Consider the following 15,977-nt stretch of genomic DNA (forward strand, 5'->3'; position numbering starts at 1 on the left):
ATGAACAGACATAGAGACCTGGGTTAGCGTGACAGTAACTATGAACAGACATAGAGACCTGGGTTAGCGTGACAGTAACTATGAACAGACATAGAGACCTGGGTTAGCGTGACAGTAACTATGAACAGACATAGAGAACTGGGACAGTGTGACAGTAACTATGAACAGACATAGAGACCTGGGTTAGCGTGACAGTAACTATGAACAGACATAGAGACCTGGGTTAGCGTGACAGTAACTATGAACAGACATAGATACCTGGGTTAGCGTGACAGTAACTATGAACCGACATAGAGACCTGGGTTAGCGTGACAGTAACTATGAACAGACATAGAGACCTCGGTTAGCGTGACAGTCACTATGAACAGACATAGAGACTTGGGTTAGCGTGCCAGTAACTATGAACAGACATAGAGACCTGGGTTAGCGTGACAGTAACTATGAACAGACATAGAGACCTGGGTTAGCGTGACAGTAACTATGAACAGACATAGAGACCTGGGTTAGCGTGACAGTAACTATGAACAGACATAGAGACCTGGGTTAGCGTGACAGTAACTATGAACAGACATAGAGACCTGGGTTAGCGTGACAGTAACTATGAACAGACATAGAGACCTGGGTTAGCATAACAGTAACTATGAACAGACATAGAGACCTGGGTTAGCGTGACAGTAACTATGAACAGACATAGAGACCTGGGTTAGAGTGACAGTAACTATGAACAGACATAGAGACATAGAGACCTGGGTTAGCGTGATAGTAACTATGAACAGACTTAGAGACCTGGGTTAGTGTGACAGTAACTATGAACAGACATAGAGACCTAGGTTAGCGTGACAGTAACTATGAACAGACATAGAGACATAGAGACCTGGATTAGTGTGACAGTAACTATGAACAGACATAGAGACCTGGGTTAGCGTGACAGTAACTATGAACAGACATAGAGACCTGGGTTAGTGTGACAGTAACTATGAACAGACATAGAGACATAGAGACCTGGGTTAGCGTGACAGTAACTATGAACAGACATAGAGACCTGGGTTAGCGTGACAGTAACTATGAACAGACATAGAGACATAGAGACCTGGGTTAGTGTGACAGTAACTATGAACAGACATAGAGACCTGGGTTAGCGTGACAGTAACTATGAACAGACATAGAGACCTGGGTTCAAATCAAATCAAAACATAGAAACTTTTGCTCCTGGAGTGCCAGATGGGCGGGGTTGACAGGTATGACAGACAGGCAGGGTTTCTAAAGTTTTCTCTTTTCCTGGCCTCATTTAGTGGAAGAAAAAAAGCTTTAAAAAAAAACTGGTATCTGGGCTAGGTGGTTATTAAGCAGGCAGAGATGATGAAGGGCTAATTCCTCCATCTAGACCACAGGGCCTCTGAGCGTGCCTCTGTCCCAGAGAGAGGGGAGTAGATGGGGCTGTCGCAGTCCACCACACACAGCTGTTCAGGGGACATGTATTGTATAGGGAACACTGTCCTCCCCTCTCCTCTTCTCCTCGTTCCCTCCGCTGCCTTCCCCTCTTCTCTCCTCTCCTCTCCTACGGTCCCCTCTCCTCTCCGCTTCGTTCCCACTGCTGCCCTCCTCTCTCCTCCCATCCCCGTACCCCCCTCCTCTCCGTCCCTATCCCCCCCATGCTCCACCCCGTCCGCTGCCCTCCCCACTCCTCTCCTCCTCTCCTCCCATCCTCCCCATCCCTATCCCCTCTGCTCTCCTCCCCGTCCGCTGCCCTCCCCACTCCTCCCCATTCCTGAGCCCTACCTGTATTGTGGGAGAGGAGCGGTGCTTGCGGGTGGTGGTGGTGGACATGATGGTGGTGGTCTCAATAAAGGTGGTGGATAACTCGGGCGGCTGGGCGGTGGTGCGGGCCGACCCGGCCACAGAGGGCGTGTCACCCACCAACCGGACGCTGCCGTTGATTTTGATGTTGGGGTTGCCCTCGGCGGCCATGTTGAGGACCTTCAGGCCATTGTAGTAGAGGCCGGACAGCTGTCCCTGGAAGGGCCGACTGCGGTCGCTGCCACCGATGGTCACCAAGGCCTGGGTGTTGAATATGGTAAGCTGCCGACCTAGAGGAGGGAACCAGACAAATAGTCATTCACATCAAGGAATAACAACGGACAGAGCAGCAAAATAAGGTTCCTGTTTTTTCATTCAGTGTCCAAACAGTTGTTGAGATGTTGTCAGGTCAGAATATGAATAGAACCTTTGTGACTTTACGGTGTGTGTGTGTGTGTGTGTGTGTGTGTGTGTGTGTGTGTGTGTGTGTGTGTGTGTGTGTGCGTGTGTGCGTGTGTGTGCGCGTGTGTGCGTATGTGCGTGTGTGCGTGTGTGTGTGTGTGTGTGCCCGTTTGTGTTCATGTGTGTACGGTAAGTATTCGTTTCCATGTGTACTTAAAAAGTCCTTGACAATCAAAAGGTCAACGATGAGGTGGGTCGTAAAGAAATACATTTATGGTGAAACTATGAACAAAGGTCAACTGAGGAGGTTATAAGTAGCCTGGGATCCAGAAAGCGAACCCAAAATATACAGGGTCAATGCTTCTGGCTATCACTGTAGAAAGGGCATAATGTTGTTATCTGTAATTATGAGACAGGGATGTGAGCTAAGGCTGAGAAAGGAGGAGAGAGAGGGATGTGAGCTAAGGCTGAGAAAGGAGGAGAGAGAGGGATGTGAGCTAAGGCTGATAAAGGAGGAGAGAGAGGGATGTGAGCTAAGGCTGAGAAAGGAGGAGAGAGAGGGATGTGAGCTAAGGCTGAGAAAGGAGGAGAGCGAGGGATGTGAGCTAAGGCTGAGAAAGGAGGAGAGAGGGATGTGAACCAAGGCTGAGAAAGGAGGAGAGAGAGAGATGTGAGCTAAGGCTGAGAAAGGAGGAGAGCGAGGGATGTGAGCTAAGGCTGAGAAAGGAGGAGAGAGAGGGATGGAAAGAAAATGAGAGGAAAAGGTCAAAGCTTTATGTCCGTCTCCTCAAACTGGCCCTTTGGAAAGGCGTCTGATCAGCAGTATCTAAAAAGCCTAGAGCTGTTGCCAAAACTATGAAGACAAAGATTGGGTTATGTTTAAAAGGCTATGGCTAATGCTGAAGCTAGAAAACAGGGGTATGAGCTGATGTTTAAAATGCTATGGCTAATGCTGAAGCTAGTAAACAGGGGTATGAGCTGATGTTTAAAATGCTATGGCTAATAATGAAGCTAGTAAACAGGGGTAGGAGCTGATGTTTAAAATGCTATGGCTAATGCTGAAGCTAGTAAACGGTGGTATGAGCTGATGTTTAAAATGCTATGGCTAATGCTGAAGCTAGTAAACAGGGGTATGAGCTGATGTTTAAAATGCTATGGCTAATAATGAAGCTAGTAAACAGGGGTATGAGCTGATGTTTAAAATGCTATGGCTAATGCTGAAGCTAGTAAACGTGGGTATGAGCTGATGTTTAAAATGCTATGGCTAATGCTGAAGCTAGAAAACAGGGGTATGAGCTGATGCTTAAAATGCTATGGCTAATGCTGAAGCTAGAAAACAGGGGTATGAGCTGATGTTTAAAATGCTATGGCTAATGCTGGAGCTAGAAAACAGGGGTATGAGCTGATGTTTAAAATGCTATGGCTAATGCTGAAGCTAGAAAACTGGGGTATGAGCAGATGTTTAAAAGCAATACTGCTGAAGATCGAAAGAAGGGGCAGGAACCTGATGAAGAAAATGGTTTATCAGGGGCAGGAATCTGATGGAGAAAATGGTTCATCAGGGGCAGGAATCTGATGGAGAAAATGGTTAATCAGGGGCAGGAATCTGATGGAGAAAATGGCTAATCAGGGGCAGGAACCTGATGGAGTAAATGGCTAATCAGGGGCAGGAACCTGATGCAGAACATGGCTAATCAGGGGCTGGAATTAGGGGCAGGAACCTGATGGAGTAAATGGCTAATCAGGGGCAGGAATTAGGGGCAGGAAACTGATGGAGTAAATGGCTAATCAGGGGCAGGAATTAGGGGCAGGAACCTGATGGAGTAAATGGCTAATCAGGGGCAGGAATTAGGGGCAGGAACCTGATGGAGTAAATGGCTAATCAGGGGCAGGAACCTGATGGAGTAAATGGCTAATCAGGGGCAGGAACCTGATGCAGAACATGGCTAATCAGGGGCTGGAATTAGGGGCAGGAACCTGATGGAGAAAATGGCTAATCAGGGGCAGGAATTAGGGGCAGGAACCTGATGGAGTAAATGGCTAATCAGGGGCAGGAACCTGATGCAGAACATGGCTAATCAGGGGCTGGAATTAGGGGCAGGAACCTGATGGAGTAAATAAGTACACCACAAGGCGCTGTAAAGTTTCGAATGAGACACATCATTTCTAAAATGATATATACATGCCAAATCTAAGTAGTAATACAGACTTAACACATCTTCATAATCTTAAAGTTTAAAACGACAAAACGGTAATACTCGACGTAGAAAGTATTGAGTAAATTGTTAACCCGCTAGGAAATCCTTTTCCCAGTTTCATGCAGCAATTCTCCAATTGTATCAACATGGCACTGTGGTTAATGAATTAATAAATTAATAAATGATTGTACTTCAAACTATTGTTATCTGACTCAATATTTTAGATGTATGACTGCATGTTGATTCATGCATGAGATGCCTTTACTTGTGTTTGAGATGGCATTCAGGTTTTAATGGGTGTGGACTTTAGGAGATACTTCATTATTTTATCATTTTTTATTATCTATATTTCGAAGGATTCACAGAGCATATGAAATACTATATTATTGTGTAATATTCATTAGCAGTCCATTTAACTGAGTAGAGTGTTTATGAATTATCATGGGATTTACGTGTTAAAACGTGTGAGAAAGGATGTTAGGTTAAAATAATATTTTTGAAAGTGGGAAAATGAGCTACGTTTCAGCAGGAAAATACAAAAAGAAAACATCCCTTCAATGTTGAGTTCAATAGAAGATCATTTTAAAGTTGTGTTAAGTTTACCTTTCTCCTGTAGCCAATCCACTACTGGCCGGGCGTATTTCAACGGGAATTTCTTAGTGGCAATTTCAAGACGTTCATTATCGGTCGTTGCTGTAAAAAAAACAAACATTTGAAACGTTAATAAACAGTTTGTATTTGGCATTTTAACACGTTTTAACACGTGTTCACTTCAAAAAACGTTTATTTTCATGCAAGTATTAAAAAAAAATGAATAGCAGGTTAGAATTGATGTGGTGTTTATGAGATAGCTGAAGGGTTATCAGTAAAATGATAACAAACATTAAAGTCATTTGCTGCTCTGCTGAATTTCATGACACCTTGTTCATAGGGGACAGAAACACCTCTATATTTGTGCATTCAATTAATTTAAACATCGACAAACACATTTAGAACCGAGGCACCGTAAAAATCTACTTTTGAGATGAAGGGTATTCTAGTATCTTGAACCTCACAGAACAGTTCCACTGCACAATGCAACCATTCCATAGTATTAACATCCAGTCCATAGGCATTAAGGTGCACTTTGGAACAGGTTGTATCTTAAGTCCTGCCCTGAATCTTCCCATCTGTTCCATCCCCCAATTGAGACCACCACTTCTGCAAGGATAGAGACAGTAGGCACAGTAGCTGTGTGTGGGTGTGTGTATGGGTGTGTGTTGTGTGGGTGTGTGTTTTAGGGGTGTCGGGATGTGGGGGTGTGGGTCGTGTGGGTGTATTGTTGTGTGGGTGTGTGTGTGTTGGGTGTGTGTTGTGTGGGTGTGTGGGTGTGTGTCGTGTGGGTGTGTGTTGTGTGGGTGTGAGTCGTGTGTGTGTGTGTGTGTGTGTGTGTTTGTTGGGTGTGTGTTGTGGGTGTGTGTGTTGTGTGGGTGTGTGGGTGTGTGTTGTGTGGGTGTGTGTTGTGTGGGTGTGGGTTGTGTGTGTGTGTGTGTGTTTGTTGGGTGTGTGTTGTGTGGGTGTGTGTTGAGTTGGTGTGTGTTTGTGTTTGTCATGCTCTTTACCCTGCACGCTGAAATGGGAGCCTCATTCTGGAAGATTTACCCTCAGTATCTCCAGGAGACAATGGCAGCCCGGTTCCTTTATCTGGCAATCCGCACCACTCTTATTTAATCGCAGGATTAGATGCCCGGCTCATACTGGAAGGCTTATCTCTCTCCCTCCCTCCTTCCATCCATCCCTCCTTCCCTCCCTCCCTTCATCCATCCCTCCGTTTCCCACAGCCCCCCAGTAGAGATTTATAGGGGCGTGAGATTCGGTTTTCGATAGCAGTAATTGTGTTTGGCTTGTAGGGTACACCAAGTATTCATCCCACACCTAGAGACGACCCAATCACCTAGAGACGACCCCATCACCTAGAAATGACCCCATCACCTGGAGACGACCCCATCACCTTTTATTCTGTGCAGATAAAGGTGGCCCAAGGTATTTCTTATCCAAACACAGCCGCTCCCCCGGTCTGTCTCTGTCTCTCCATCTCTTTCTCATTCTCTCTCCCTTTCTCTCACTTTCTCTATGTATTGTCATTTTTTCTGTCAGTGACAGTGGAGCGTCCATGTTGTGAACCGTTCTGCAGTGCGGCAAGCAGCATCAAAGGTCTCAACATGGACCACACGGACCATCGCTGTCGTCCTACCCATGGACACGGAAGACATCTCGGATCCCGAGAACAGAGCAGATTTTCCTCTGCACAGAGATCCACCGGAGACTCCTCCTTATCGTCCCCCAGACAGAGCCGCAAGCCGCAGGACCTGTCAATCAATCTGATCACTCCCGATAGGAGTTCAATTCTCCCTACTTGTCAAGTTCTGAGACACCGGCTTGATGCAGAAGAAATAGGTCTGAGGGGCAGGCTGTATCGTTCCCTTCCCTCGTCTCCATTGTGCGTTGAGCCAGTTGCATAAAGCTAGAGGGAAAATAAACCTGCGATGGTGAGACGATCACAGGATGGCTCAGACAAAGCACAGCCTCATTCACATGAAACAGGATGGGCCTGTGCAAATGAAAGCAATCGTCCTCAAACACGCAGTCTGGCTTCTGAATGTAGCTCCTGATAAGCTAGGGGGAGGTGAATGCAGCTCCTGATAAGCTTGGAGGAGGTGCAGTGTGGCATCGGAATGCAGCTCCTGACAAGCTAGGAAGAGGTGCAGTCTGGCTTCTGAATGCAGCTCCTGATAAGCTAGGAGGAGGTGCAGTGTGGCATCGGAATGCAGCTCCTGACAAGCTAGGAAGAGGTGCAGTCTGGCTTCTAAATGCAGCTCCTGAGAAGCTAGGAGGAGGTGCAGTGTGGCATCGGAATGCAGCTCCTGATAAACTAGGAGGAGGTGCAGGCTGGCTTCTGAAAGCAGCTCCTGATAAGCTAGGAGGAGGTGCAGTCTGGCTTCTGAATGCAGCTCCTGATAAGCTAGGAGGAGGTGCAGTCTGGCTTCTGAATGCAGCTCCTGATAAGCTAGGAGGAGGTGCAGTGTGGCATCGGAATGCAGCTCCTGATAAGCTAGGAGGAGGTGCAGTCTGGCTTCTGAAAGCAGCTCCTGATAAGCTAGGAGGAGGTGCAGTCTGGCTTCTGAAAGCAGCTCCTGATAAGCTAGGAGGAGGTGCAGTGAGGCTTCTGAATGCAGCTCCTGATAAGCTAGGAGGAGGTGCAGTCTGGCTTCTGAATGCAGCTCCTGATAAGCTAGGAGGAGGTGCAGTCTGGCTTCTGAAAGCAGATCCTGATAAGCTAGGAGGAGGTGCAGTGAGGCTTCTGAATGCAGCTCCTGATAAGCTAGGAGGAGGTGATGCTATTTCAAGGCAATTTGCCGCAGAGTATTTCTTCTCTTTAGCTTTTCTCTCTTCACCACAGCAAGCCTGACTCTGGCAGTAGATCCCTATCTCTATATCTTTACCTCACAGATAAGAAAATGGTCAGAGACAATGAACCACTGTTTGGAGTGGTTTGACTGTTTTAGTACTACCTGAACAGAACGAGTGGTTCCTGGTGAATGCTGAAAAATCCTAAAAGGGAGGGAAGAAACATTGTAAAGGTTTCCTATCAGAGTTCGTCATTGGGACAGGAGATTTGCCTGACTATAGGACCTGGCCAGGGAACAACGCTGACACTGGCTACATGACCGTCTTATTCAGTAATCTAGTCCTCAAAAGCCTTGCTTGTCTCTGAACCCTAAAACATAGAAACAGACGTTCCTTCTGTGTACTCTCTATTCTCACAAATGGCTTGTTATAGCCCTTGTTATAGCCCTGGTACAGTGTCATAATTAAGTGATCAAAATCCTTTGTCCCAGAAACTAATAAACAGCCGTTGGCTCTGTTCACCAGGGGAGAACACCTGCCCCCTATCATTGGCTCTGTTCACCAGGGGAGAACACCTGCCCCCTCTCATTGGCTCTGTTCACCAGGGGAGAACACCTGCCCCTCTCATTGGCTCTGTTCACCAGGGGAGAACCACAGCCCCTTCTCATTGGCTCTGTTCACCAGGGGAGAACACCTGCCCCCATTCATTGGCTCTGTTCACAAGGGGAGAACACCTGCCCCCTCTCATTGGCTCTGTTCACAAGGGGAGAACCACAGCCCCATCTCATTGGCTCTGTTCACCAGGGGAGAACAGACACAACAGCACAACAACACTGCAGACACAACAGCACAATAACACAACGGACACAACACCACTACAGACACAACAACACACAAACACAACAACAGAACGGACACAACACCACCATGGACAAAACACCACAACGACACTGCAGATACAACAACACATCAACACAACAGACACAGTAACACAACAACACAGCATACACAACACAGCAACCAACAGGCACAGCAACACAACAACACTACAGACACAACAATACAACAATACAACAATAGAACAATGCAACTGACACAACAACACAGCAACACTACATACACAACACCGCTACATACACAACAACACTACAGACACGCCAACACAACTGACACAACAACACTACAGACACAACAACACAACAACACTACGGATACAACAACACGACAACACTACGGATACAACAGCACGACAACACTACGGATAAAACAACATACTAACACTACAGACACAACAACACAACAACACTACATACACAACAACACAACAACACTACATACACAACAACACAACAATACTACAGACACAACAACACAACAACATAACAACACTACGGACACAACAACACAACTGACACAACAACACTACAGACACAACAACACAACAACACTACGGATACAACAACACGACAACACTACGGATACAACAGCACGACAACACTACGGATAAAACAACATACTAACACTACAGACACAACAACACAACAACACTACATACACAACAACACAACAACACTACATACACAACAACACAACAATACTACAGACACAACAACACAACAACACAACAACACTACGGATACAACAACACGACAACACTACGGATACAACAGCACGACAACACTACGGATAAAACAACATACTAACACTACAGACACAACAACACAACAACACTACATACACAACAACACAACAACACTACATACACAACAACACAACAATACTACAGACACAACAACACAACAACATAACAACACTACGGACACAACCACACTACGGACACAACAACATAACAACACTACGGACACAACAACACTACGGACACAACAACACAACAACACTAGGGACACAACAACACAACAACACTACGGACACAACAACACAACAACACTACGGACACAACAACACAGCAACACTACGGACACAACAGCGCAACATAACAACACTACGGACACAACAACACAACAACACTACGGACACAACAACACTACGGACACAACAACACAACAACACTACGGACACAACAACACTACGGACACAACAACACTACGGACACAACACAACAACACTATGGACACAACAACATAACAGCACGACAACACTACAGACACAACAACACTACGGACACAACAACACAACAACACTACGGACAAAACAACATAACAACACTGCGGATACAGCAACACAACAACACTACGGACACAACACAACAACACTATGGACACAACACAACAACACTACGGACACAACACAACAACACTACGGACACAACAACATAACAACAATGCGGATACAGCAACACAACAACACTACGGACACAACACAACAACACTATGGACACAACACAACAACACTACGGACACAACAACATAACAACAATGCGGATACAGCAACACAACAACACTACGGACACAACACAACAGCACTATGGACACAACACAACAACAATACGGACACAACACAACAACACTACGGACACAACAACGCAACACAACAACAATGCGGACACAACAACACAACAACACTACAGACACAACAACACAACAACACTACGGACACAACAACACAACAACACTACGGACACAACAACACAGCAACACTACGGACACAACAACGCAACATAACAACACTACGGACACAACAACACAACAACACTACGGACACAACAACACTACGGACACAACAACACAACAACACTACGGACACAACAACACTACGGACACAACAACACTACGGACACAACACAACAACACTACGGACACAACAACATAACAGCACAACAACACTACAGACACAACAACACTACGGACACAACAACACAACAACACTACAGACACAACAACACAACAACACTACGGACACAACAACACTACGGACACAACAACACTACGGACACAACAACACAACAACACTACGGACACAACAACACAACAACACTACGGACACAACAACACAACAACACTACGCACACAACAACACAACAACACTACGGACACAACAACACTACGGACACAACAACACAACAACACTACGGACACAACAACACAACAACACTACGGACACAACACAACAACACTACGGACACAACACAACAACACTACGGACACAACAACACAACCTAAGAACAGATTGTCATTCTAAGCTCCGCAATGAACCATAAATCAATCAGTATTGTGACACAACAATAATACCATACCAAAACAAAGTACTGAACAACAACCAAACAGGATAAATCATGAGCTAACAACGAGGTAAATCCGACATCTTTCTAGATTGTCGAAAGACTATCTGTGTTCACAATGATGACAATCCTGTCTATGTCCAAACTTCATGTGATAACAAGAGCAGATGAGAAAAGCGAGACGAAAGTCATGAAAAACATTTTCAAATTGGAATGTGCAAGTATCCATGAGGTCAGAGATGAGCCTGTCCGTGTCTTTTCCATTAAGAGCAGACAGCAGAATGTTCTAGAGAAATTGTTCACCACATGCCGTCCCAGCAGGTGCCCCGACGCCACCAACATTATCCAGTGATTTGACTGCCACACACGGGGACCCTGGCCACCGTAACCCGGGTAACAGGACAGAACAGCCCAATGGCAGAGGTAATTGTCAACCATTTTCTTCGCTGCCGCTGGCTACTGAGGCCTGAAGGGGAGGCTGAGGCCAACAGAGACATCACCATGCTTTACACAGTCTGCATGGCACTGGCCTCACAAAGGCCATGTACAGTATGTCCTTTAAGAAGTAATATCACACCGAATATATACGAGTATACACGTTTACGTTTCTACTGAAGTTTACTGTTGGCAAAATACACAGTCTTAATCAAAGAGATGCTAAAATTTCAACTCCAAACCGGGAGTTATACTTTCCATGGATTTCCAGCATTCAGACACTATTCATGAACACCTCTAAAGTCTGTGAGTGCTGTCGTGGGAATTGACTTAGTTGTATCTATGGCTATCGAATTGTCTTCATTTCTTAAATTTGATGCTATGTCTATGGTCAACTCTGGTTTTTCTCTGTGTGTTTTCCAGAGCTTTGCCTCTGTTTGCAGGTGTCCTCATTGTCCCTGTCTGAAGGTGTCCTCATTGTCCCTGTCTGAAGGTGTCCTCATTGTCCCTGACTGAAGGTGTCCTCCTTGTCCATGTCTGAAGGTGTCCTCCTTGTCCATGTCTGAAGGTGTCCTCCTTGTCCATGTCTGAAGGTGTCCTCATTGTCCCTGACTGAAGTTGTCCTCATTGTCCCTGACTGTGCTCATTGTCCCTGTCTGAAGGTGCCCTCAGTGTCCATATCTGAAGTTGTCCTCATTGTCCCTGTCTGAAGGTGTCCTCATTGTCCCTGTCTGAAGGTGTCCTCATTGTCCCTGACTGAAGTTGTCCTCATTGTCCCTGTCTGAAGGTGCCCTCAGTGTCCATATCTGAAGGTTTCCTCATTGTCCCTGTCTGAAGGTGTCCTCATTGTCCCTGACTGAAGGTGTCCTCATTGTCCATGTCTGAAGGTGTCCTCATTGTCCCTGACTGTGCTCATTGTCCCTGTCTGAAGGTGTCCTCATCGTCCCTGTCTGAAGGTGCCCTCAGTGTCCATATCTGAAGGTTTCCTCAATGTCCCTGTCTGTGCTCATTGTCCATGTCTGAAGGTGTCCTCATTGACTCTTGTGTACTCTCCATCACACTTTCTCACCAGCTCTCTTTTACTCTGATCAAAAATATGAATGCAACAATTTGCAACAATATTTTACTGAGTAACAGTTTGTATAAGGAAACCATTCAATTGAAATACATGCATTAGGCTCTAATCTATGGTTTTCACATGATTGTGAATACAGATATGTATCTTACCTTGAAAAAAAGGTAGGGGCATGGATGAGAAAGCCAGTCAGTATCTGGTGTGACCACAAGATACTGACAGTTTTTTTTGGCTCACACAGCACATGAGCATAGAGTTGAACAGACTGTTAATTGTGGCCTGTGAAAATGTTGTCCCACTCCTCTTCAATGGCTGTACGAAGTTGCTGGATATTGGCGGGAACTGGAACATGTTGTCGTACACGTTAATCCAGAGCATTCCAAACATGCTCAATCACAACTGTATATGTGAGTGAGTGAGTGAGTGAGTGAGTGAGTGAGTGAGTGAGTGAGTGAGTGAGAGAGAGAGAGAGAGAGAGAAAATAAGAAAGAAAGAGAGAGAGAAAATAAGAAAGAAAGAAAGAAAGAAAGAGAGAGAGAGAGAGAGAGAAAATAAGAAAGAAAGAAAGAGAGAGAAAATAAGAAAGAAAGAGAGAGAGAGAAAATAAGAAAGAAAGAAAGAGAGAGAGAAAATAAGAAAGAAAGAAAGAAAGAGAGAAAATAAGAAAGAAAGAAAGAGAGAGAGACAGAAAATACGATAGAAAGAAAGAGAGAGAAAATAAGAAAGAAAGAAAGAGAGAGAGATAAAATAAGAAAGAAAGAAAGAGAGAGAGAAAATAAGAAAGAAAGAAAGAGAGAAAATAAGAAAGAAAGAAAGAGAGAGAGACAGAAAATAAGATAGAAAGAAAGAGAGAGAAAATAAGAAAGAAAGAAAGAGAGAGAGAAAATAAGAAAGAAAGAAAGAGAGAGAGACAGAAAATAAGATAGAAAGAAAGAGAGAGAGAAAATAAGAAAGAAAGAAAGAAAGAGAGAGAGAAAATAAGAAAGAAAGACAGAAAGAAAGAGAGAGAGAAAATAAGAAAGAAAGAAAGAAAGAAAGAGAGAAAGAAAATAAGAAAGAAAGAAAGAAAGAGAGAGAGAAAATAAGAAAGAAAGAAAGAAAGAAAGAGAGAGAGAGAAAATAAGAAAGAAAGAAAGAGAGAGAGAGAAAATAAGAAAGAAAGAAAGAAAGAGAGAGAGAGAGAGAAAATAAGAAAGAAAGAAAGAGAGAGAGAAAATAAGAAAGAAAGAAAGAAAGAGAGAGAGAAAATAAGAAAGAAAGAGAGAGAGAGAGAAAATAAGAAAGAAAGAAAGAGAGAGAGACAGAAAATAAGATAGAAAGAAAGAGAGAGAAAATAAGAAAGAAAGAAAGAAAGAGAGAGAGAAAATAAGAAAGAAAGACAGAAAGAAAGAGAGAGAGAAAATAAGAAAGAAAGAAAGAAAGAAAGAGAGAAAGAAAATAAGAAAGAAAGAAAGAAAGAGAGAGAGAAAATAAGAAAGAAAGAAAGAAAGAAAGAAAGAGAGAGAGAGAAAATAAGAAAGAAAGAAAGAAAGAAAGAGAGAGAGAGAGAGAAAATAAGAAAGAAAGAAAGAGAGAGAGAAAATAAGAAAGAAAGAAAGAAAGAGAGAGAGAAAATAAGAAAGAAAGAAAGAAAGAAAGAGAGAGAGAGAAAATAAGAAAGAAAGAAAGAAAGAAAGAGAGAGAGAGAGAGAAAATAAGAAAGAAAGAAAGAGAGAGAGAAAATAAGAAAGAAAGAAAGAAAGAGAGAGAGAAAATAAGAAAGAAAGAGAGAGAAGTGTTTTTTTTAATGGACCCTAACAGATGGCCTATGAGAGTAAGGCTGAGTGGACAGACACACTGTGTTCAGTTTGGTCTCAATCAGAATCTTGGCAGTGTTCCTGCATACTCCTGGAAAGCTCTTGTCATCTGAGAATGGCTCCCGGCCCAAACAGTAATGAAGGTCGTGAGCAATAGTGCCCCTTTTTATGCATGGGTCAGCAGGTGTCAGTTAATCCCTTACCTTCTATCTGACACCACTGGCATGGTGAAGAGATCAGAGTCTTTCAAAGCCAGCCATAGACAAATTCTAAGTACACTTTGTAGAAGTGTAACATCAAGTTTAACATATACCTATTCTATAGAGTCAACGTCCATGTCGATAACTATGACATCATTTAGAACACCAAGTTATGATAAGTGATGATCCTACTAGACATTTGTAAACCACTAGTATTCATGGAGGGTACGCTCACATCCTGTACCAACCTACTAGAAGTAGCTTGCTAACGAAAACATTGGTGCGTGAAAGTTTTGTATTCTAGTTTTATATTACACGTTTCACATTTGGCGCTTCGGACCCTTAATTCCCTCTACTTTCTAAAGCCTGGAGCCTCTGGTGAAATAAATAGTAGCATGTGCCCTTCCCTCCCCTGGTAAACAGTTGAGAGGTCAGCCGTAATAGCTAGGCAATCACAGAGTTTGTGATAGAGCTGCCAAGAAGCCATTAAGGATTAATACCTCCAAGCATTAAGAAAATATAAAGCACAGATGTTTGGCGTCGTTACCACTGAACACCGTGGTCTTTAGATTGAATAAGCTTTATAGTCCCCAAAGCGGCACATGAACAAGTTGAACTTGGCAGTCTGCTACTGTAGATGGCTGTAAACGACTGTTTATGTTAGAGAGGCGTTAAATGTCTACCTTAAAAACACTAGGGAAAACAAAGACGAAGCATCCTTTGGAAGTATGGGACAAACAGTGACAATAAGCACTAAACTTTACCAACGAGGTTTGATGCTTGAGACTGAGGGTGTCCTAAAATACCATACGTCAGATTAGGTTGGTGACTCAGAGTTCACGGGAAACATTTTAGGGCAGCATAATCATTTTTTATTTAATTTTTTATTTCGCCTTTCGCCAGGAAAGCTAGTTGAGAACAAGTTCTCATTTACAAATGCGACCTGGCAAAGTTAAAGCAAGGCAGTGCGACACAAACAACAGCACAGAGTTACACATGGAATAAACAAGCGTACAGTCAATAACACAATAGAAAAAAGTCTATACACAGTGTGTGCAAATGGCATGAGGAGGTAGGGCAATAAATAGGCCATAATAAAGAAGTAATTACAATTTAGCAAATTAACACCGGAGTGATAGATGAGCAGATGGTGATGTGCAAGTAGAAATAATGGTGTGCAAAAGCGCAGAAAAGTAAATAAAAATAATATGGGGATAATATGGGGATGAGGTAGGTAGATTGTGTGGGCTATTTACAGATGGACTATGTACAGCTGCAGCGATTGGTTAGCTGCTCAGATAGCTCGTGTTTAAAGGTCCTCGATGATAGCAAACACGTTACATTGTTATCATTTAGCAGACTCTTATTCAAAGAGTGACTTACAAAGTCAGTAACCTAAGCCATTTAACGTAGCAGTTTCAGCCCATCCAGTGTCAGCCATTCCAGTGT

General features: G+C 43.9%; 1 protein-coding gene across 3 annotated transcripts in view; it reads right to left on the reverse strand.

Moving 5' to 3' along the window:
• The window catches only part of LOC110505895 (neurexin-3a-like), a 614,746-nt gene that overhangs the window by 64,701 nt on the left and 534,068 nt on the right, over positions 1 to 15,977 (reverse strand). For all 3 annotated transcript variants that reach the window (XM_036963045.1, XM_036963047.1, XM_036963046.1), the window contains 2 exons: positions 5,001 to 5,090; positions 1,780 to 2,087 (listed from right to left, as the gene is read on the reverse strand). In XM_036963045.1, the coding sequence (XP_036818940.1) occupies positions 1,780 to 2,087; positions 5,001 to 5,090 (398 nt within the window). The remainder of the gene's footprint in view (positions 1 to 1,779; positions 2,088 to 5,000; positions 5,091 to 15,977) is intronic.

Source organism: Oncorhynchus mykiss, chromosome 25 (assembly GCF_013265735.2).
Source record: "Oncorhynchus mykiss isolate Arlee chromosome 25, USDA_OmykA_1.1, whole genome shotgun sequence".
NCBI classification, from domain to species: domain Eukaryota; kingdom Metazoa; phylum Chordata; class Actinopteri; order Salmoniformes; family Salmonidae; genus Oncorhynchus; species Oncorhynchus mykiss.